Here is a 22,835-nt window from a genome sequence, read left to right as displayed (position 1 = left end):
TTTTTTTTTTTTGTTATTATTACACACACACAAACACACACATCACTACACTCTGTTCAGTGGGGTTAGAATTACTTCCTGAATATGATTTCAGGGCTGACCACTTGGTATTGGACAACCAATTACGGGGCTCATAAAAGGAAGACACAATTTCTCCTGCTCAGCAAATTCCTTAGCTGTCTGTAGTTCTTTGTTTTTGGATAGGGCCGTATAAGACTTCCTCCTTCCATGTAAGCATGTCTACTGATGCTGTTTATGTTCAGGTCTTGCTCAGGCAGCCATCTTGTTGTATTCTTGTGGATGAATATTGCTTATCATTTTTTTTTTTATTTGTTTGGTTTTTCGAGACAGGGTTTCTCTGTGTAGCCTTGGCTATCCTGGAACTCACTCTGTAGACCAGGCTGGCCTCGAACTCAGAAATCCACCTGCCTCTGCCTCCCAAGCGCTGGGGTTAAAGGCATGCACCACCACTGCCCGGCCTCTTGCCTATCATTCCTAAGACACACAATCTCACAGCACGTTTCCCCTCAAACTTTTCAAACCACCTATTTAACAACACACACCAGTCCTTCTGTGACTGTGTCTGGAGTACCTGGCACTCCGATGGCACCCTGCATGTTCTGGCTACTCTTCTAACGCTTCTTACTCTCGCAAGTCCTAGGGCAGCTCTCTGTGCTCAGTGTGAGGCAGGAGCCCTCTGGATGGCCAGTGTTGGTATAGTGAGGTCTGGTCTGGGTCAGCAGAGAGAATTTTTGAGTAGTTCACGACAGAGCTAGCTGGGTCATGAGGATCACTGGCATCCAGAACCCATGGTTCAGTTTCCTTGTGAGGATTTTTGCTCAATACTTATTGCTGCGGGTGCCACCAAGCTTGGCTTGGTAGCTCTGAGGGCATACCTCATTTTCTTGCCTTTCCTCTGTATACTCCTGTTCTCAGGCGGGAACCACACGCACTGAGCCTGAGGGAAGTTCATGCGGGCTGTGGAGCAGGAGGACTGCCTGCAGGATCTCCTGCCTGCTTCGTTTTCTCGGAAGCCTCCCTTCTGAACTTCCTGTGTTGTGCTGACACGCAGCCATCAAGTACCGTGGATGAGATAAGCAAGCTGCCTAAATGACCATGTATTCCCATTTCAAGTGGCTGGCATTTGTCCAGTACAGCTAGTCCTCAGCTGGGAAAGGCTGACTCTAGTAAAATATGACTTCGGGAAAGCCCCATGCAGGGAAGGCAGTCTGAAAATACGTGTTTCACTAATTCCAAAAGCTTCTACATGTTCTGGCACAGCCAGCGGCAGACATGAAATCTGTGACAGACCATGTCTATCTTTCCCATTGCCTAGACAGTCCAGGGGAAACTGGGACATTTCAGTGAAGGGGACACTTGCTAAATGTGAAGGAGACCCTGGGTTCTATCCCTAGCACTAAGGTATATATTCACATACCTCAAGCTTCATAACTGGTCTCATAGAAATCTGACTTCATAGGTAATCCATTTCAGTGCCGTCTTGATTTCTTAAGGGCTCTGCTGTGTAGCTGGGATAAACACCTTTTGTGAGCAGGACAAAGCTTCAGAGACAGGTGGGTGTGTGCCATATCTACTGGGCAAATTCATAGGACCTGGGTCATAGACATTGATATTACAAATATGTTTTCAAAAAAGCTTTTTAAAAAATTAGGATCTGGAGAGATGACTCGGTGGTTAAGAGCACTAGCTAGCTGTTCTCACAGAGATTCTAGGTTTGGTTCCCAACACCTACATGGCAGCTAATAACCATGTGGATTCCAGGGAATCTAAGAATCTGATACCCTCTACTGGCCTCCATGGGTACAATGTGGAATAACATGCATACACATAAAAAACCCTTAATATTTTAATTATAAATATATTATCTATAGTATTATTATTGTGTGTTAGTATGCATGCACGTACACGAATGAGTATGCAGGGGGCTGACATGTATGCTATTATGTGCATATGTGCGTGTGGGACTTGGCTCTCTCCTTCCACCATTGGGTCCTGAGGCTCGAACTCAGGTCATCAGGCTTGGCAGCAGATGCCTTTACCTGCAGAACCATCTCTCCTGCTCTGCAAAAGGGCTTTTCTTTGACATCTCAGGACTCAGGGGAAGGCTGGACACAAGAGTTCTGTCATCCCACACCAGTGATACTATGCTTGTCTTGTCAATGACTTATTTTTGCAAGCCCTTCTCTCCCCATACTTTCAGGTCTCTTGAAGCACTACAAGGACAGAAATTTCTGGACACTCTTCATCTGCATCACTTAAATTTTTATTTTTAAAGATTTATTTATTTTATGTATATGAGTACACTGTCACTGTCTTCAGACACTTTGGAAGAGGGCCTTAGGTCACCATTACGGATGGTTGTGTGGCTGTGAGCCATGTGTTTGCTGGGAATTGAATTCAGGACCTCTGAAAGAACAGTCAGTGCTCTTAACCACTGAGCCATCTCTCCAGCCCTCCTCAAATCTTCTTTACTGCATTTGCTCTGTCTTTGGCATCGTGACCAATAACCTTGGTTGTGAACTTGACTGCATCTAGAATCAACTAAAACACAAGCTGCTGGGCAGTCCTGTGAGGGCTTTTCTTGAGCAGATTAAATGAAGCAGGAAGACCTACCTTAACTCTGAGCAGCACGTTCTGGTGATAATTCATACAGAAGGATATGGAAGAAGGCAACTTTGCTTGTTGCTTGCTTGCTCTTGCTCTCCCTGGCGAGGTCATCTATCCTGTCACTGTGTCACTGCTACATCTAAGCCTATGTAGGGATTCAAATGTAGGCTGAAGACCAATCTCTCCAGGAATCCCCAGATTAAGCACCAGATTAAGCTTGCTGAGACATCCTGTCTTGTGGTCTGAGCAAATACCAGACTCTACGCTTCTCCAGTGTGAGACAGCCACTGTTGGACTACTTATACAGACAGCATCCTGAAGCCAATCTAACAAATCCTCTCTTAATATATGTCCTATCAATTCTGTTCCTTTAGAGAACCCTGATACAGGTTACAGTACATATATAATATGTTTGTATACATACATGTATAGACATATGAATATATACATATATATATATGGCTGTAGATATACCTACATGTAGGTATGTATGCATATGAACTCTTCAAGAGTAATTTGTATACATAATATTCATCTATTTCTACTCATAAAGCCAGAAAGTTTTCTTATAAGGCCAGAGCAGTGACTGAAAGCTGGAAAGAAAAATAAAGTGCTATTATCTAATCTATAGACCTTGCTCAGATCTTAGCCTCCCTTTAAAGCTCTGCTTCTAACAGCCTAGAGGGCACCTTCAACCTATCATGAGGGTTTCTTTTTTCTTTTTCTTTTTCATTTCTTTTTGTCATTGAACCTAATGATGCAAATAATCATCGTCGTTGTTGTTAAACATCTGCAATGAGCAGGACTTGGAATTTGATAGTTTATTGTTTTTTAGTAACATGTCTACAAAACAGGATATTTTTCGAGTTTAACAGATTGTGGGGGAGGGGGAACCCTCGCTTTTGCGGTGTGGAAGTACTGGGACTGAATTTAGGCTGGATAACAGCTGGGGAAACGGGGGGGGGGGGGGGGGGGGGGGGGGGGGGGGGGGGGGGGGGGGAAGGGGGAGCCAATGTCATTTGCAATAGATTAACAAGCTTGGTTTAGGGAGTTCACATATCTCTAGATGTGACTTCCTGGGACCAAGGGAGGTTGAGTAAAAGTCAGGGAAGAGCAGGAAGAGGTGCCAAGAGTGGCTGTAAGGGAGTTTGATAAGCACTTTAGTGTTCATGTCTGAAGCCCAAGGTCTGCCTCTTGCTATCAATTTTCTTAATCCACACATCCTCTTCAAGGTCACAATCCTGGTAATTTTGTACAACTTTGGGTGAAGAGACTTTCTTCAGAAACGGTTCTCATCTGCCGCCTGTGGAGCCATGGTGTCAGTGCAGGTGAATGGGGGGGGGGGTTGGGTGGCAGCCTGTGGCCGCCTGGCTTGTCGAACAAGTGTGCCCATGTCAGGGATTGCTGAGCCTGGCCACAGCCAGTGACGTTTCTGGGTTTTATTACTGCATCGGAAAGGATAGAAGACATTTCTTTTAGTCGTCTGTGCTTGGGGCCAGGGAAGAGAGTTAGTTAGCCTGGTGCTGTTACATATAGGATGCAACAAAAGTAGACAGTTACGGGTTGCTATTCTAGCAAGATGGGGAAAGAAGAGCGATAGTATGGCAGAGCACTGTCCACAGCCAGCCAGGGTCCGCGCCACAGCCCGGAAGAAAACTTGCGCCAAGGCACTGCCACGCAGGCGAAGACCGAGCCTTCTGGCGTCGACACAGACCGACGCGAGCGCGTCCCGCCGCTTAGACACACGTACGCGCACGCGCGGACTCTGCCTCCCGCCCTCCGCCGAGCGTCTGGAGCGACTCGCGACCGGAACCGGAAGTGAGCCTTTAGCTAGGAGGAAGAAGCCGGCCCGGCCCCGTCAGCAGCCGGCCGCGGCTGTTGTGAGAGACTGCGGCCGCGCTCCTGTGAGCGGGTCTGGGGTCCAGCCGGCGTCCCAAAGGTGCGGCGCCATGAAGCTGTACAGCCTTAGTGTCCTTTACAAAGGCGACCCAAGAGCGGTGCTTCTCAAAGCCGCCTACGACGTGTCTTCCTTTAGTTTCTTCCAGAGGTCCAGGTAAGTGGGCCGGGCCCTGGTGGCTAGACCTGGAGTCCGGGCCGGGAGTCGAGGTTGAGTCCAGGAGGGCGGGGAGTCAAGTCTCTCAAAAGGAGAGCACGGCTTCGGCCTCGGGCGGCAGGCTGAGCCTGAGTCATTAGCATCCCTGGTAAAGAGCCCTGCCACCCACAATATTGCCCTGTTGTAGAAAGATTAGAAGACCATTGAAAATCGTGCGGATTACAGACGCACTACCAAATGTTCTGATCTAGGATATCCAGACCCAGAAGTTAGTATTTTGGTGATTTAACCAGTGTTTGGTATCCTAACAGCCACCTGTATAGTTCGTCATTGCCAGTGGTTCTCACCTTCCTTAGGCTGCGACCCTTAAAGCAGTTGAAGTGACCCTCTCCTCCCCGCCCCCAACCATAAGATTATTTTCGTGGCTACTTCATAACAGTAATTTTGCTACTGTTATGCATCGTAATGTCAGTAGTTTTGGAGTTTGCGGTTTGCCAAAGGGTTGCAGCCCACAGTTTGTGAGAGCCGATGGTCAAAGTCCTTTCCAGCAATTCTGTATGAGGTGTATGGAGGTATTTTTCTTTTATGAGTAAAGTCACTGATTCCTCAAGGACTGGGTGCCGAGCGGGGCTGTAAGTCAAACTTGTTCTTCTTTGTAGTGTTTGGGCCCTGGTGATCAGAAAGGGCCCACACTGGTAGTTTGGCAGCAACCACTGAATTTGTATTGCTTATAGGCATTTAAAGGATTGGGGGTGTGTGCTTTAATTGTAAGTTCCACATATATTTCGTCTTGTGGGAGTGAGCAGAGTGACTCAGACACAAAAGGAGAAGGACCCAACAGGGTCGAACCTGTGGTCATCTTGCCTCCAAGTCTGGGGGAAATCTGCTTGTTTCAGGCAGTGTCTCAGGTTTTGATGGTTCTAAGGACTTCATATAAGTGGAATATACAGTAGTTGTCTTTTTGTGTCCCACTGATTTTACTAAGCAGAATGGCCTTAAGGTTCACCTATGTTTCTGTAGATGCCAATTTTTTTCTCCCTTTTTAAAATGTATACAGTATTGAGTTTTATGTAAACACTACGTCTTGTTTTTGCATCAGTCCGCTGGACATGAGTTGCTGTGGATTATAGTTATGTGAATAATGTTTGCCAAGGGGTTTGAACTGGAGAAATAGCTCATTTAGGAGGCTGCTTGCTACACAAGGGCCTGAGTTTGATCCCAAATACATTAAAAGAAAAAAAAAAAAAAGAACACTTCTGGCTGTCGTGGCACATGCTTGTGCTTCTGAAGCCAAGGAAGCAGAGACAAGATGATGGGAATCGGCATGATGACTGGCCCTCTGGGGCTCAGGGTGTGATGACTGACTCTCTGGGGCTCAGGGCATGATGACTGGCCCCCTGGTCAAGCCTACTCTGTGAGTGCCTAACCATCTTCATCTTAACTAAGGGGAATAGGATAGCTCCTGAGGAAAGACTCCACAAGTACACATGCAGCTGCACACGGATGGCACCCACATGGGTGCCCAGATACGCAGAGATGCAGCTGACAGTCTCCTGTGGTGTGTAATTGTGTCATCTTTGGCTCCTTCTGTTCTTCCTACTCTGTATACCCTGGCCTCTGCTTTGTGCTTGATGTTCTTTTTCTCGGATGGAACCTGTGTGCCAACTTGGCTCTGGATCTTTTTATTTTTCTCTCTCTGTTTATATGGAGGATTCTCAGAGCTTCACAGTGCTACTATCTCATCCTTTGACATCCTTACGTTATCTAGTGTCACTAGCATATGCTAGTGCTATGACTAGCAGTGAAGCAAAGAGACATATGTTCCAGTTGAGTGAGACCCCTCATTCTTACCTTTCATGTTACCGTGATTACTAAAGACTTTGAGTAGTCTCTGACAATTAGTGCACTAGTAATAGTTATAATCACATGACTGTAATGTTGCTCTAGATAATCTTTTTAGTTTTATTGCAAAGGCTTTCTTGAGGATTAAAAAGAAAGTTTTTTTTTGTGATTATTTTCACCATGTCATTCCCTCATGATAATAATAGTAGTATATTATGTGCCAGGTAGTGTTTCAAGTGCTTTGTGTATATTAACTCATTTTTAACTATCACACCAGTCTTGATTTTACTATTGAGATCAGCATAGTAATTTGGGTGACACCTAGTAAGACTTGAAATCTCAGAGTTACATCAAGCAGTGTTGGCACATGCTTTTTTAATCTCAGCACTTGGGAGGCAGAAGCAAGAGGATTTCTGAGTTCGAGGCCACAGAGTGAGTTCCAGGACAGCCAGGGCTATCAGAGAAACCCCGTCTCAAAAAACTAAATCTCAGAGTTAGGTCTTCAGATTTGCAGTTAAGAATACTGTAGTGCTGGAAACAGTAGTGCACATCTTTAGTCCCAGCACTTGGGAGGCAGAGGTAGGTGGATCACTCAGCCTGGTCTGTGTAAGAGTTCCAGAACAGCCAGGGCCATGTAGACCCTGTCTCAAAAAATGAACAACCTTGTACTGATAGCCCTGCTGCCCTTTGTCATGCATCTCCAGTTGAAGGTTTCTCGCCTGTCCTCTGGTTGGACCATCTCCTGAAAGTGTTTTATTCTGGTCACATTCACACCTCTCTTTGGGCCCATGATAAACCACTATTGCAGCTTCATATGAGCGGCTCCCACTTCTACCTTGACTAAGCTGTTTCTTTCCATTTCCTCTACAGCGTCCCGGACCTCAGCAGACCTGAGCTAGCTCTCATCATGTAGGTCTGTGGCATTCCCAGCCAAGGTCTGTCCTGTGGCCGCAGTACTAGCTGGTGTGCTTCTGCCTGACAGTTTTTTACCACTAGTGTTTTTTTAGAGCAGTGTATCTTATTTATCCTGCTTCTTGGAAATTTGTACAGGAGGTGCTTTCTGCTTTGACACTTGAACCCAGGCATGTTAAGATTTCAATCACATTTTTATTTTCTGTGTGTTTGTGTGTGAGTGTGAGTGCATCATGGAATGCTTATGTAGGTCAGAGAACAACCTGTAGGAGTCATTTCTCTTCTTCCACCATGTGGGTTCCAGGGGTCAAACTCAGGTTTACAGGCTTGATAGTAGGAGCTTTTATCCAAAGAGCCATTTCACTGGACTCCAAATCATGTTTTGAGCAAAATGTGAAAATCACTGTAGTCTAAAGATTTTTCAGACACCTAGAAGGGGGATGTTCTGTCTGGTTTGTTGTACACAGGTATGACTTGAATTGTGGTGTATAATTCATGTTCATTTACATTGGGTTTATTACTGTTTCTAAGGTTAGGAGGGAATGAAGGAAACCAAGAGAACCTCAGAGGTCACTTTCCACTGTGTTGGGGACAGTGTGACCGAAAGAAGGTTATAAATATATGTTGTGTTTCCTAGTGTTCAGGAATTCATGACCTTTACAAGTCAACTGATTGTGGAACGCTCAGCGAAAGGCAGTAGAGCTTCTGTCAAAGAACAAGGTAAGAGGACTCACGCCCTTCTGAGTGCTGGCCTGGCTGTCACACATGCTGCCTGCCCGTGTGATTGCTCCCAGGACTGTGCTCTTCTGCTACCGAATGTCCTCGCCCTGCTTCTCCTGTTTATAAAGAGCACTAAACCAAGCGTTGAGGTCCAAGCTTACTGCGCACTGCTGTGCAACTGCGCTTACACAGCTCATACTCACTACACATTAGACGCTGGCTCTCCACCTGCCCCAGCCCAGCAGGCTGAGCAGTGGTAGGTTCTGATTCTCTTGGTCCATCAGTAGCCTTAACATTCTGCTTTTCCTCCCAGAGTAGAGCCTTCAAAAGAGGGTTTCTAGCTATCTCTTGTGAGGTAATTACTGTGTTCCTTAAGATTTCTTTTTTTTCTCTTTCTTTACTTCTTTTTTTTTTAAGCAGGCTCTTTCCTTTATTTCATAATTCAGGTTTTAGATGTCAGGTTGGGGTATTTATTTCAGACTCATACATTTTACAGACAAATTTGAAGTTGCATGAATTTCTTCAAGCATAAACAAAGATGCCCTCTCATAAGCAGTGGCCTCAGAATAGAGTTCCTGAATTGATGATAGATCACTGATCAGCGATACTAGCTGTATTTTCTCTGTGAAGAGTTTCTGTCCTGTGACTACCACAGAAGTGAAAAGGACCTATGACTATCAGTATTCTCTTTCCTTCCTACTGTCTACCCTTCACAGATTTTTTCCCTTAAGGACTGTTCCTCACACTGGCAGGCTTCTCAGTTTCTATGGAAACTGACTCCATGTTTGGTTCTTTCTTATTTGGGAATGTATATAAAATAAGATGATAATTCCCATACCACCTCCTCTGTTCTCGTTGATCTCTGCTCCTCTTGGATTCCAGGGGCTTACACTCTTTTCCTCTTTTGTATTTCTTTCTGTTTAACATTGGACTCTCCTGGGTCAGATCCATAAACAAGAGGTTGTTTTTGTAAGCTCTCATCCAAAGTTCTTTTGTTTTGGGGATGTGGTTAGCCATATCATTTCTGAATCCTTTCTAGTGAAAATCAGCAGTCCTGTGGATTATGATTATTTTCAGGCTTTTCTGTAAACCATTCCATTCTATCACATGACAGCTTTAGTACAATAACACTAGAGACCTCATCCAGGACTGCCTGGGCTTTTTCTAGACAGTTCCTCCAGCCACCCACCACAGGCTAGAGTAGGTCAAACCATGTTGTCTTACTACAGGGGACTGAAGCCCTAGGAGGTCATTTTCTGCTTCTCAGCCACCCTGATGAGATTATTTTAAGAAAGGAGAAGCAGCTTGTCTTGTTTGGTATTCCCTCAATTTAGGAGCAACACAGAGCTGGGGAGGCCATAAATTGCCAAGACTTATCCAGACCTGGCCTAGGCAGTGATCTAGAGTTCCTCTTGGAGGCATTGTCTTTGGTGTGTTTTTCATCCCTGGCAGCTCATTTTGATCTTGCTACACACATAATATCAGGGAATCTAGGATATTAATTAGTCAGAGCTCCTGGGTCTAGCCCATAGAACTGTGGTAAAGAGCCTTGCTCAGAGCAGTTGAGTTTCAGAATAGTTTCAGAGTGGCTCTGTTTGAACTAGAAATCAGGAACCAGCATTATAACGCATTGGCAGATTCTGAACAGTCTAAAGCCCTCTTCTTATGTGAGATCTCTTGTCTCCGTAGAGTATCTTTGCCATGTCTACGTCCGGAGCGACAATCTGGCAGGTGTGGTCATTGCTGACAGCGAATACCCCTCCAGAGTGGCCTTCACCTTGCTGGAGAAGGTGAGTGGTGTTGGACTAGACTAGGATGTCAGGTGTGAGATGTGGTGGGTGCAGAGCCTGAAGCTCGAGAGGTGAATGCTCGGGAGGCCATGTTTTCACCATCCCTCTGTCCAAGCCAGGAGACATTTGCAATCGCTGCCTATATGTATTTCCTCCTTGGTGCTGACTGCCTTAAAGTAACCTATGCTCCTGTGGCTGGATGACATTACCTCTCCTCTGGAATAGAGGACTGCTGCCAGCCTCTGCTGTGTGTCTGCTGAAGGTTCTGTGGTCTCTTCCTGTTGTTCCTGCAGGCAGTCACTAGGGTTTTCTCCCCTGGGGAGGGCAATGGCTTCCTGGGGTTGGTTGGTTAGTTGTTTTTGAGACAGGGTGTTACTGTGTATCCTTGTCTGGCCTAGAACTCATAATGTAGACCAGGTTGGCCTCAAACTCAGAATTTCACCTGTCTTTGTCTCCTGACCACTGAGATTAAAGGCATGTTGTAGCATGCCAATTCCCATCCACTTCATGGAGTTTAGTGCCCAGTGACTTCTCATTGTAAACCCTGAGACAGAAAGTACTGCTTTGTCCTGTTCCTCATAGCACTGAAGCACTTTTAGGCACATCCAAAGAACCAGCTCACTTTTCTTTTTTTCTTTTTTTTTCCTTGGCTTTTCAAGGCAGGTTTTCTCTGTGTAGCCCCTGACTGTCCTGGAACTCACTGTGTAGACCAGGCTGGTCTCAAACTCAGCCTTTATCTGCTTCTGCCTTCTGAGTGCTAGGATTAAAGGCTTGTGCCACCACTGCCCAGCAAGCTCACTTCCTTGAAGTTTGGAAAATTAGAGGGCTAGTGTCAAATGAGGGTATTTTTACCATTCCTCAGGTGCAGTTTACCATACACTGGGCACACTTTACTTTTGCTTCTAGACTACTTAGATAGGTTTTAATCATAAACATTTGAAAAGAGGAACTTGAACCTAGACTGTTCCCTTGCCATCTGATGTCCTTGTACCCTGGGGAGCCCAGGAGCTGCTTGTAGGATGACTGCTGTTAGTGAAGGTGCTTCACCGAAGGTACTGGGAAGCTGGGTGGGAGATATGTTGCATCTCCTCTGTCTTGCAGGTACTAGATGAGTTCTCCAAGAAGGTCGATAGAGTAGACTGGCCAGTCGGATCCCCTGCTACAATCCAGTACACCGCCCTGGAGGAGTACCTTAGTAAATACCAGGTGAGTTTAAAGACACAGCCTCTAGAGACTGGCTCAGAAGCTGTGTGATCTGGAAAAGGTCAGTAATCATGGTAGCTCAAGGCTGATGCACAGGCAAGTCGTGTGTTTGAAAAACACAGAGAAATATTTTCAGATAACTCTAGGTTTTGAGTTCTCTGTTCTGTGCCTTTTTATTGTGAGAATTGGTAGTTTCCTTAGTTTACGATTGTTTATAGGTAACTACTTCAGTCTCACCCTTGATTCTGTTTTGGCTCTTTCCTAGAACCCCCGAGAAGCTGATCCCATGAGTAAAGTACAGGCTGAACTGGATGAGACCAAAATCATTCTGGTAAGCAGGAAAGGTGCAGGGCAAACATGAGCACCAAAGCACAGAAGGATGTGCCGCTGACAAACAGAGTCCATTCTTACTTTAATGACAGTCACAGCATGCTTCAGGAAATGGTAGTTGCCGTTCCACCAACTTCATCACTCTCCCTGCGTACCCCAGTGTAGTCCACAGCACCCTCTACTTGGAGGGGGCAAGGTTGGGAAGTCAGTGTGGTCCTAGTAAGCATTCGTATCCCTAGCCTTCAGCTGACGACGTTTTATGCCATATGAACTGCCTAGCTTAGGACAGTTTGACTGATTCCTCAGCTGGTGCCACTCCCACCCATGTACAGCTGCCTGGCAGTAGCTGTCGGGGAAGGAAACGAACCAGGCAGCAGGACTGCTCTTCAGAGGGCCTCTATCTCTGTCCTCCTGTTTCCACAAGGCAGATTGTAGTGCTGACAGACTAAAGCTCATCTCGCTGCGTGTGCTTCCTGTCAAGGTACTGTCAGTGAGCATGTAATCTATTGTGTATGATATATGTGTGTAATTCTGAATTTTGAAGGAGTCATATTTTTAAATGACAAAAGGAAAGCAGTTGAGATTTGGTGTTATTTATTTAATCCAAAATACCCAAACATCTTTTCATCATGTCTTTAGTATAAAAAAGTCATTAATATAGTCTTGCCTTTTATAGTTTTTTATTTTATGTGTAAGGGTGATTTTGCCTCTATGTTATATCTGGGCACTACACAAATGCAGTGCCTTTAGATGCTAGAAGGCATTGGATCCCCTGGAAATGTAGTTAGAGATGATAGTGAACTGCTATGTGGGTGTTAGAACTGAACCCTGGTCTTCTGGAAAAGCAGCCAGTATGATTAATCACTGAGCCAGCCGTCTCTCTAGTCCTTCTAATAAAGTTTTCTGCATACTGAGCCTGAGTCTCTGAAATGTGTTATGTTTGCTCTTGAAGCACATATTAAGACTTGTCTTATCTCAGGTGCTTGGTAGCTCTGTGCTCCTGGGTCAGATGACACATTTTCTCACTGTATTAGTGTCCTGTAGATGCTCAGACTTCACCATGAACTGTATGACTCCAGACAACAGCCACACATTCTCCATAGGGGCTGCGGACTCGATGGCGCAGTTTGGGCCAGGCTGGTTCCTTCTTGGGGCCATGTGAATAATGTCTGTTCCATGTTTCTGGGAGTTGCTGGGAGTTCTCACTATTTCCTGGTTTCTCCTGTGTCATCACATGGCCTTCTCTCTGGTTTTATGAAGATGCTAGTTATATAGTTAGGGTAACCCTAATCTAGCATCACTGCTTCTTAAACTGATGACACTTGCAAAGACTTTATTTCCAAGAACGGTTTCATTCAGAGGTTCTGGGTAGATGTACTTTTGGACAGCCACTGTCCATCCTAGTGCGGTCAGAGAGCACTCAGATGCGTCTTTCTCATCACACAGAAACCTCTCTGCACATGTGTGCTTACAGTACACAGTGTAATACAGACATGCTTTATGTGAGCTTTCCTAGAACAGTGCTTTTCTCAGTCTGCTGGGAAAAATACTGGGAAAGCCACCAGGTCCTTGCTACTGACTCGGCTGGGTATCAGTGCTTGTTGTGTCTGTTGGGTAGGTCCAGAGGAGGCACTTCTAGCTACTAAAGTTCGACAAGGGCCTGTTGTCAGCAGAGCCAGTTAAGTGTCTTCTCTCTTTTGCCTAGCATAACACCATGGAGTCTTTGTTAGAGCGAGGCGAGAAGCTTGATGACTTGGTATCCAAATCTGAAGTACTGGGAACACAGTCGAAAGCCTTCTATAAAACTGTGAGTAGCTCTGCCTGGCCCTTCTGGGCATCCCTTCCCTCAGAGCCATTGCAGCTTGTTTCTCTGACTCTATTAGGGCTGGCCCTTTACTTACCCAAGATCAGATTTGGGTACCACCTATTGGTGTATGGGAACCTAAAGCAAGCGTTTCAGCGCCATTGATGCACAGAGTACTCTTGGGCATTGACTAAGCTGCCTGACTAAGGGTATGCCTTGCTGATTTCAGCGCTACCACCCACTTCCCACCAGGGTTTTCCTAATTCCTCTGTTGGGAGAACAGTTGGGCATAAATTCTTAAGATACCAGCAGTTCATGTCTCTGAAGTAGTTCTTAGTTCTGTAATACATTTCCCTTCCATTGGCAAGTAACCTCCTGCTGAATGCCTGCTTCTCTCCAGGCATGACGTAAATTTCCAGTTGTGAACATTTCTGTTGTTTTGTTTAATGTATATGTGTATTTTGCCTCATGTATGTATGTGTACCACATAAATGCCTACTGCCCATAGAGGCTAGAAGAGGACATAGAGTTCTCCGAACTGGAGTTACAAGTGGTTGTGAGCCTCCATGTGGGTGCTGGGTCTTGAACCCTGGTCCTCTGGAAGAACAGCCAGTGCTCTTAACTTCTGAGCCATAGTCTCAGTCCCAACATTGTGTTCTTGGCCCATTGTAGGACAATAGTAGAGATAAGTCTGCCTATGCGTATTTATGTTGAGTTGCAGTATTGGAGGAAGATGACCAGGTGGGGTTGGAAGGGTGGGCTTTGACCAAAAAGCAAGAATAGGTTCAGTTGCAGCCCCTGCAAACATGAGTAGGAACCATGCTTCTTCTCTGGAAGACTGCTAGGGCAGTCTGATAGCACTTCTGAAATATTCCATCAATCCAGTTTCCATTATTGCTTCTTTTGCTTATACATGGTCTGATTGTAGGAACTATATTAATTTATTGAAAATATTAGTGTGTAACAACAAAAAAAAAATGTAAGGAGCCCAGCCTGGCAATGGAAGCAGTGTCGGGTCATGTGGGCAGCTCCTTTTGAAGCCCTGAGGGTGGGTTCCCTTTGGTTGGTTTTGCTTTCTCTGTCTGATTGACTGTTCCCCATACCTTCCCACTCCTTAGCACTCTTTGGACCTCCAGCCCTCCTTGCACTCTTCAGCCTCTTTTTTTTTCTTTCAAGGCCCGGAAACAAAACTCATGCTGTGCAATCATGTGACGTAGCCCACGGAGGCAGGCGCTGGATCGTCATGTCACGTCAGCCCCTGGAGACAAGAGATGTCCTAGAAGAGGATCTGGAGCCAGGCAGACTGGCTGCTTTTATTTTGAAGTTCCCAAGAGGAATGGAGGGATGATTTAAGGGTGGGAACATTGAAGTTCGTATGTGTGGTTGTGACTTTGGGAAAGAATTTGAGGTCCTCAAAGATGTAATGTTGGGAAAATGAAACCATAAACTCTAAGTGGCTCTTATAGGTGCTGAAGGGCTTATTCTCAGCTAACCCTGGAAGGCTCTATGGGCGGGAATCTTTTCCTGATCCTTGGTATGACTTAGGATTTCATTTGTGCATTAACAATATTAACTCTCCAGTGAATGGGGTGGGGGGAGGGTCTGGGGTGATTGGGCTGGGGTAGGCAGAGTTTGAACACTCCCAACATTCTACTACCTTACATTGGGGGGCTGGGAGAAGGTCACCATGGCCAGTAAAAGGGCAGTGATCACTGGCTCTCATATGTTTAGCTTGCCTGTCTAGTAGGACTGTCACCTGCCAGGGACAGGGCCCATCCTAAGTACCACAAAGATGACTTGTGGGAGGTACTTAGAATGGGCCAAGAAGGGCAGGCTGTGTAAGTAAGTTTTATCAGCTAGCAGACTGAGTGCAGGCTGGGGCCGTCCTGGTGTGGGAGGGTCAGCTGGGAATGTCCATCTTTGGGGAAGAAGCAGACACAGGCGCCTTCAGCTGTCCAGTATGGAGGAACACTCACCTGGACTTGCAGTTGGACTTTGAACATCAAGATCAAATTAGTGGGTGCTGCGGGCTCTCAAAGCTGGTTTTATTTGTCTCTATGTCCACAAGATTGTTTTGGCAACTGCCTGGACCTTGCATGTTGGGACAAGTCATTCCTGTGGGTACCAGGACAAGTGCCAGCAGCCTAAACATTTCAAGTGCCCACCTGTCATCTGTCCAGTTCTGGCCTACAAGTCCTTTGCCAATCAGAGACAGCTGCAGGGTGAATGTTGAGCGGTTAGTCTGGGCTGGTACCACTGCCAGCACAGCCTACATGGTGAACCCAGAATGTGCCAGGTTCCACATCACCTTTTCATGTTCTGCTGTGCACAAACTATATCTGAGAGATCCTGTCTCCCCAGAAGCCACTGCTAGGATGCTGGCCTCTGATCATCAGAGTGGCCAGAGTTGTCTCACTGCTGATCCCTACCCTGAGCCTGCTGAGCTGCCCTCAGAGTGCCCATATGGGAAGGAGATACCTACTACAGCTTCCAAAAATCCCTACTAGTTGGTGTACCCATCTATTTCTCTGGATACTGCTAGCCAAAGGGTTCAGGCTCCCCCCTGGAGTGGCCTGCCCATGTAGTTTTCCCACTGCCACAGACCTCAAACCCAGGGCCCCTGGACAGCACAGATCCAGTGTGTTGCTGGCACTTGAGGTGTAATAAATGGCCTGGGGTGCTGCCTCTTTCTCGTTGCTCTGGGGGTACTGGGGAGGCATAGAGGTGGGTGGCAGTAGAAGTTTGTGGGGAGAAGGTAACCATTGCCTACATATGGCTGTCCTGCAGGGTCTCACTTGCCCTGCAGTGGGTGAGTTGCCATATGTTTTCCATTCCCCCATTATATTCTAATGCTAAATCACTTGGCAAGAGTGTATTTTAATAATGCCTAATTTCTCTATGTTCTGTTTGAAGGTTTCTGTCCAAATAAAATTGTCTTTTGAAATTCAGTACTGTCTTGTGTTTACTTTTATTAGCTTCAGGGAAACCTCTGCCCCCAACTCAGCCAGTGAGGGGTGGGAAGACACCTGGTACTTTGTTCCTGTGGATACTAGGATCCTGTTCTGGATAGACTTCCAGACCTCTTTGGTAGGAGTGTTACTTCCTTTTTTGTTGTTGAACAGGTGAGGGAGCTGTGGAGTAGCCTTGCTGTCTCAGAGCCCAGTTTTCTGCATACTGAAAAACTTGCCTGGGTGAGCGGTTTCTTAGCAGTAGCATCCTGGAGAGGAGGCTTTGTTCCTCCCGAGTTTCCCATTCAGTGCAAACCACCTAGCTTTCTACCAATCTTGGGAAACTGAGGGCTTGGGGGGTGGGAGCTTCCTTACTCCGGAGGGGCACAGATAACTTGTGAGGGTCAGCATGGGACTATTCCAATCTGGAGGATGGTTTTCAGTTCGAAATGGTCTCAGTGGCTACCAATTAGTGATCTGAGGCCTCTGCCACCTCTGCCTCAGCAGGTCAGCTAGTCCTTGTATCCTGTCTTTGGTATCCTTGTCACCAGAGACCCCTGTGCCTGGCTGGGGCTAGCAGTCCTGGGTCCCTGTGTGCTACCATTTCCTGATCTGTAGACCTGGAAGTGTTCAAAGTAACCTGAGCCTTCCTGGAGTGACAGATCCCTAAGAAGCTTTGTTCGAAGTAAGTGCTGTTCAAAAATGATGAATGAAATGTCCCTCAAGGAGCATCCCTCTTGCCTTAGTGCTCAATACCAGATGGTTAACCCTGAGGACTGCCCCTGAAAACTGCTCCCTGCCTTGCTTCAGGAATAATGCATGGTGGAGGCTCAGGCTCTGCAGCATGTTGCCTTCCTGAGGGAGGCCTGGCCTGGAAACACTCCTCCGATTACAGCTGATAGGTAGCTGGAACCCTAGATAGAGGGCCCATCGCTGCTGCACCTGTGGGCACTGGCCTAGATTTTTTTTTTTTTTTGTATTAGCTCTGAGACTTACCTACTGCCTGCTTGCCTACGTACCTGAAAGCACTTCCCCTAGGTGTAGCCAACAGAGGCTGTTAGGTCGACAACAGTGGCCTCCTTACAAAGTGAAGATGTTTTGAAACAGATGTTTAAGAGAGGCAGTTGGGGGGAGTGTTGACCAGCTCTGGACTCCTTGGTCCTCCCTACTAATAGTGGATAGGACTGTGGATATAGGGGCTCATTTTTGCAGACTTTTGAGCAAAGATTGAAGACAGGAAGGCCTAGCACAGATTACTGCGAAAGATTTGTCCTATGCTTTGAGCAGGAAATGCAGGGGAAAGCCTGGGGAAGAGCCTCTCAGCAGCCAGGACAAGGTTGGCTATGGCCTTGGCTGTCTTGAGTCCTGGCTCTTGCAGTTCCTTTCGCTCTTAGTTAAGATCTCAGACTTGAGCTTCTGGTTGAGCCTCTCTGCGAAGCCTCTTGATTCTACCTATGGTGGCAACCTAGAAGTAAATGCTGTCCTGTGTTGTATGCCTGTATAACCCATGGGTACAGACTTGGAAGTTTATTTAGCACAGGACCATGTCTAGAAAAGTCAATATATCAAATAGGAAGGTTGTGAAAGGGGCTCACGAGGATGCTTGGATATTGGACTTGGGACTCTTCCTGGGGCAATGGCTACCCTTTCTGAAGGCCACTCTTCTGGTTACTAGGATGATGGGCAAGGACAGGGCTTTGGGGTGAAGAGAAAGCTATGCCCTACTGATCACCCTGAAGGGGGTTAGGATCCCATGTCCTTCCACCCTCACCATCAGGGTGGGTCCTACACCACCTCTGGGCTAGAAAACAGGTAAGATTGTGTCCTGTGGCCGAGAACTGGCAGGGTCCCAGCATAAAGCACTCAGCTTACTGGAAGCAATTTGTCCTTTTTTTTTTTTTATTTGCAGTTTCCCGAGACAGAACAAAATAAGAATAAGTTTTGTACACCTACAAGGCTCAGAAAGAAAAGACAATGGAACTCAGCAAAAAGAGAGAAGAGAGGAGAGCCACCAGTACTGCAGGCAGTGACACGCCACAGCACTGGCCAGCGGCCGACGCCACCGCCTGCAAACACCTAGCCAGTAGAGCAGGAGTGTCCTGCTCTTTAGAGGGTCATGCAAAAGATTTGTCCCCCAGAAAAAAAAATCCCCAAATTATCCCAGACAGGCAGCTTTGTGGAGATAACAAGGTGGGTAGGAGAGGAGAGGAGACCCCAGGATGCCAGGGCGGCAGGCCACAGGGCCTCACACTGTCCGTGGCAAGCCCTGCCACTGTTCCATGGCCTTGGGCCACTCGAGTGGAGCCTGGCAGATGTTTACCCTGTGTCCATGGGTAGGGGACAGCTGTCCTGGGCACAGTGTGGATGAAAGGTTGTATCCACTGAGTGTCTGTAGGTGGACAGTCCCCTTGGAGTTTAGGATCCTGTGTCCCGTTCCCCACTTCGTGCCCCTCCCTTGGCTTGATTTGTATGTAGTAAAAGATAAAGAAAATCCTGGTTGAAAATGACGTGAATTTAAAGTGGGCAACGTTGGGGTGGAGGCCCACGGACCTCTGTAATCAAAGCTTCTGTCCACCCCTACCCAACCCAGCTTCATACCTATCTCCCTAGCCTGACTTTGTAACATGTCCAGCCTTGATGATTCCCTCTGTCACCAAGGGCCAGGGCCACCCACAATGAGTCCAGGCAGCTGGCACCTAGGAGCACCACTGGGCCCTGGAGGTGGCACACTGTCCTAATGGACCATCCCTCCACCCACTGGTGTCCAGGCCCCACACCCATATATCTCTGCCCCCAGCCTGCCTTCTCTCTAAGCTGTGTCTCTGGCCTACCTGAAAGGGCCTCACACAATACAGCCTTAACCAATTTTGGCCTTCCATGTGCCTCTAGGTGGCACATGCTCTGGCTTCTTCTCTAGACCCAGGTTAGGAAAGCACTCCCATTTCATCAAACACTTGTATGGACCTGCGTTGCCCAGAAGCCTAAAACCCAACTTCTGGCTCCCTCTTTCCCACATTCTGCAACAGTTAACCAAGTCTCGAACACCCAGACTCCAAGCTCAGTGGACAAACACCCTAGACGCAGCCTGGCTTCCTCCCAGCATCCGTCCAGTATCTCAGGTTCTCCATCTTCGCTAGGGTCTGCCGCCAACTTCAGAGAGGAACTGCCCAGGCCAGGGGTGGGCCACTGTTGCTCAGCTGCTGGTGGCAGGGAAGGGACAAGTACCCCAAACAGGTAGGAGGCCATCCTCTGCCCAGTCCTCTCTTCATAGCTACATGGGTAGGCACTGCAGACAGCGTGCCTTCTTAACCAACCCCTGCCAGGCAGGAGGCCTGGAGGCGAGATCTGGACCTCCATACCTCACTCCCCAAAGAACCGGAGCTGAGAGCCCAAGTTCTCTTCTGATGACCTAGAGGACAAGCTTCTACACACTCCATGGGGCAAAGGTAGGTCCTTGGCTAGAGGAGCACCCTCCCAGCCCTTCACGGGATGAGGGACGGGTAGGGGAAAGCAGGAGCAGCGGCAACTCTCAGGCACAACTAGCAGGAAAGGAGGCAGCCCCCAGCCCTTCCCAAGACACCTGACACCACAACAGCCAGGTTAGCACGTGGGGCCCATGCATGGGAGGGAGGATGCAGACGCCCAAAGTGTGGGGTGAGTGCAGTACCTACAGACTAACGGTCGGCATGGGCACATTCACGCCCTGAGGGTCCCCAAAGCCAGGAGCGCAACAGACACATGTGGAGCTTAGGTGGGGGGTGGCCCCACAAATGCCAGATTTTTACAGCTTTTTCCTTTCTTTAGGTTTTTTGTTTTTGTTTGTTTGTTTTTCATTTCATCCGATGCCAATATTTGTTTGTTTGTTTGTTTGCATGTGGTTGTCGTTGTCATCATCTTATTTTTTAAAAACAAATCACATCTGGTCTTGTTTTTCTGCAGACACAGGCACCAGGGGAGGGGACGAGGCAGACACAAACATGCGACAGGCAGGCCGTGCGCCCGAGGGCGGCTGGGCTCCAAACACCAACTCTGTCCGGTGAAACCAGGCGCAGCTCTGAAACAGGGGGGCAGGTCACCTTCCTCAGCACAACATACCACCATAACCACCCACGCCTTTGCTGTTTGGAAAAGGTTCTGACAGGAATCCAGGAAGTTAATGTCTTTTCTGGGAGGAGCCTGCAGGAGAGGCAGTTGCTACCTGCACCCATTTCCTAGGCTGCCTTTGCCATGGGTTAATGGTTATGATAAGTTCAGGACCCACCCTGACCACTGACTCCATCGCTGACCCGCTAAGCTCTGGCTTGTGCAGCCCTTCTGGTCTCATCAGTTCACCCATCGGGGCACCCCACACAGCACTGGGTCACACGCCAGGTACTCACCTCACTGCAGTGGGGCCACTGGCGCGCCCGAGCAGTGGAAATGTACATTCTGCCACTTGCCATCGCGGCGGTGCCACACACGGGTCTCTTCGGACTGGCTGGTACGGGGTCTGCCCTGGCCATCGATGTACTGTGTGAGGCGGATGTAGGCGATGCATGCTGCATCCTCACCAATGACGTGCACGTGCGGGTTCAGGATGGTGGTGTGGATTGGCTTGCTGTTCTTGGCCAGCACTGTGGACAAGCCGGTCTTCTGAACTGACAGCACCAGGCACAGACCCCTCCCAGCCCTCCCGCTGACTGAGGGGTCCAGGGACCCTCCTGATGGTGTCTCCCCCTCACGCCCACCCCAGCCACTTCACTCACGGTTCTCGAAGTAGAATCTGTGGAAATCCATCCCTTCGACCAGGTTGCCCAGAGCTTCAGGCTCAAATGAGGTCAGGCCTGGGTCACAGATTTTCCTGGGGGGCAAACCCAAGTGAGGAGGGGCCCCATCCTCCATCCTCGCCCTCCACAACCCCCCACCCCAACCCCCCCGGAGACTCACGCATAGGCCTCAAAGTCGCCATTGTTGACGGCCTCAATGAGCTGCTCTGTGGTCTTGATGATTTCCTGCTTCCGGGCTGCAGGGAGAAAACAGGGATGACCACTAAGCACTAGGTTGTCACAGCCATGGGCACCCCCACTTCCAGCAGAGCCCAGGGAAGGGGCCTTGGAAGATTAGGAGCTGCAGACAGTGTCCACCTAGCTGTTCCCACCCTGGCTCAGGTCTGTCCTCTCCAGAAAGGACTTCCAGGCTCTGGCACCTGTACCCAAATTGTCTTGATCACACTGGTCCTTCCTGTGCCACCAATGGCTTCCTCTTTTCTACATGCAATAGCTGTTTATCAAATAAAAGGTTTATAAGAAGCAAATACCCTATTCCAATTAGAAAATGGGGAGAAATTACAGATGGGGAGAAAGCCTGCCCATAATCCATCCCACTGCTGGACTCCCTGTCAGTCTCTCTCCTGCCCTGTTCTGCTTCAGCTTCCAACAGTGCCTTGCTCACTTAGTGGCCCCTCCCTCCAGCAGCTCTCAGGGGAGGAAAGTAGTCATCAGTAGGCGTGGTCAGTGGATAAGAGGAGGGGTGGGAATAGAGGTAGCTTATGAGCAAGGGACCAGAAGGCCTGGGACTCTTCAGGAAGATCAAGTTGTCTGTCCACTCTATGAGGTTTCCCTGGCTAGCCCTGGGCTATGTGCTGCACATGCAAAACCCACCCTGCGTGCCTGCACCCCTCAGGTTCATTGCTTCTCCCAAGCTACCTCTTGGCTTCGAGATGAGCCTTTTGTTTTAATTATGAAGAATTTAAAACATGAAGGTGCAGAGACTAACTCTGTGGCAGGGCTTCTAGGACCAGTGGGTGTGTGGGTGCCCACCCCATCAGGTGCCCCAAAGGAGGACTGAATCCACAATAAACGTTGCCTGCTTCACGGGGAGCCCACACATGCCACGCACGTGCCTGCACAAGGGTATTGGCATCTCCTGGTGAATATATGAGCTGTGGTTGCTCTGATGTCTTAGACACTGACAGCAGATACTGCTGGGTGTCACCTGTGGGGGCTCAGGTACACTTATGTAAGAGCACGTGTATATGGGATCCACAACACAATGTGTTTGTGTACATGTGGTATGTGGGTGTGGATATGAGGAGACACACACGAGTGTCAGTATGAGTACCATGGAGGTGTGTACATGTATGCATTCATACACATTTGTGGGTGAGATGCATGTAAATGTCCTCGTGTTGTGTGTATGCATGCTGTATGAGCATGTGTAGGTATATGTGTGTGTGTGTGTGTGTGTGCATGGAATTCCCCTGGCTTGGAAAAACCCCCTCTCCTAACCCAGCTCCCCTCTGCTATCTCGTTTCAGTTTCTTCCCCTTAAGTCTAAATCATGTCACCATTTGAACTCAGGGTTAGGTCATCACCATTGCCCCCCTGGGATGCTATGAGCTCCAGGAGGCCCTGTGGTTCCTGTTCCCGTTCCTAGCTACACAGTCATGTACCCCGCTCTGAGAGTACCAAGGCTCTGTCCCAAACTCACAACAGCTCTTCCTGTCTTTCCCTTTTGGATCCCAGGGCAGCCTCTGGCACTCCACTCCCCAAAGCAGTCCCTGCGCTTGCCGGTGTCCATCATCCCTGGCACCCCTCACTCTGTCACACTTGTTCTTTCAGGAGCTGT

The 22,835-nt window shown here is 48.0% G+C and overlaps 2 protein-coding genes across 12 annotated transcripts in view; one reads left to right on the top strand and one right to left on the bottom strand.

Moving 5' to 3' along the window:
• Nucleotides 1-4,434: 4,434 nt before the first annotated feature.
• Nucleotides 4,435-16,230, top strand: Ykt6 (YKT6 v-SNARE homolog). The gene is made up of 7 exons (XM_031340921.1): nucleotides 4,435-4,681; nucleotides 8,073-8,155; nucleotides 9,845-9,945; nucleotides 11,047-11,151; nucleotides 11,414-11,479; nucleotides 13,184-13,285; nucleotides 14,459-16,230. The coding sequence occupies exons 1-7, from the start codon at nucleotides 4,578-4,580 to the stop codon at nucleotides 14,492-14,494; spliced, it is 597 nt and encodes a 198-aa protein (XP_031196781.1). The 5' UTR covers nucleotides 4,435-4,577; the 3' UTR covers nucleotides 14,495-16,230.
• Nucleotides 16,231-18,102: 1,872 nt separating this feature from the next.
• Camk2b (calcium/calmodulin dependent protein kinase II beta) overlaps nucleotides 18,103-22,835 on the bottom strand; it is a 93,466-nt gene continuing 88,733 nt past the window's right edge. For 8 of the 11 annotated variants that reach the window (XM_031339772.1, XM_031339774.1, XM_031339769.1 and 5 more), the window contains 4 exons: nucleotides 21,157-21,232; nucleotides 20,976-21,070; nucleotides 20,610-20,843; nucleotides 18,103-20,284 (listed from right to left, as the gene is read on the bottom strand). In XM_031339772.1, the coding sequence (XP_031195632.1) occupies nucleotides 20,611-20,843; nucleotides 20,976-21,070; nucleotides 21,157-21,232 (404 nt within the window). In that variant the 3' untranslated portion in view covers nucleotides 18,103-20,284; nucleotide 20,610. Of the gene's footprint in view, nucleotides 20,285-20,609; nucleotides 20,844-20,975; nucleotides 21,071-21,156; nucleotides 21,233-22,835 lie in introns of those variants that run through there. The other 3 variants (XM_031339775.1, XM_031339780.1, XM_031339778.1) reach the window with 3 other exon arrangements.

The sequence above is a fragment of the Mastomys coucha genome, unplaced genomic scaffold (assembly GCF_008632895.1).
Source record: "Mastomys coucha isolate ucsf_1 unplaced genomic scaffold, UCSF_Mcou_1 pScaffold22, whole genome shotgun sequence".
NCBI lineage: Eukaryota > Metazoa > Chordata > Mammalia > Rodentia > Muridae > Mastomys > Mastomys coucha.
The sequence above is the reverse complement of the archived record's forward strand: the minus strand, read 5'-3'. Positions and strand labels throughout refer to the sequence as shown.

Bases quoted from the DNA above. Each gene is read 5' to 3' on its own strand.
- Ykt6 (XM_031340921.1), top strand. From the start codon at position 4,578: ATGAAGCTGTACAGCCTTAGTGTCCTTTACAAAGGCGACCCAAGAGCG. The intron at 8,156-9,844 runs GTAAGAGGACTC...TTGTCTCCGTAG, and splicing joins AGCTTCTGTCAAAGAACAAG to AGTATCTTTGCCATGTCTAC. The intron at 11,152-11,413 runs GTGAGTTTAAAG...GCTCTTTCCTAG, and splicing joins AGTACCTTAGTAAATACCAG to AACCCCCGAGAAGCTGATCC.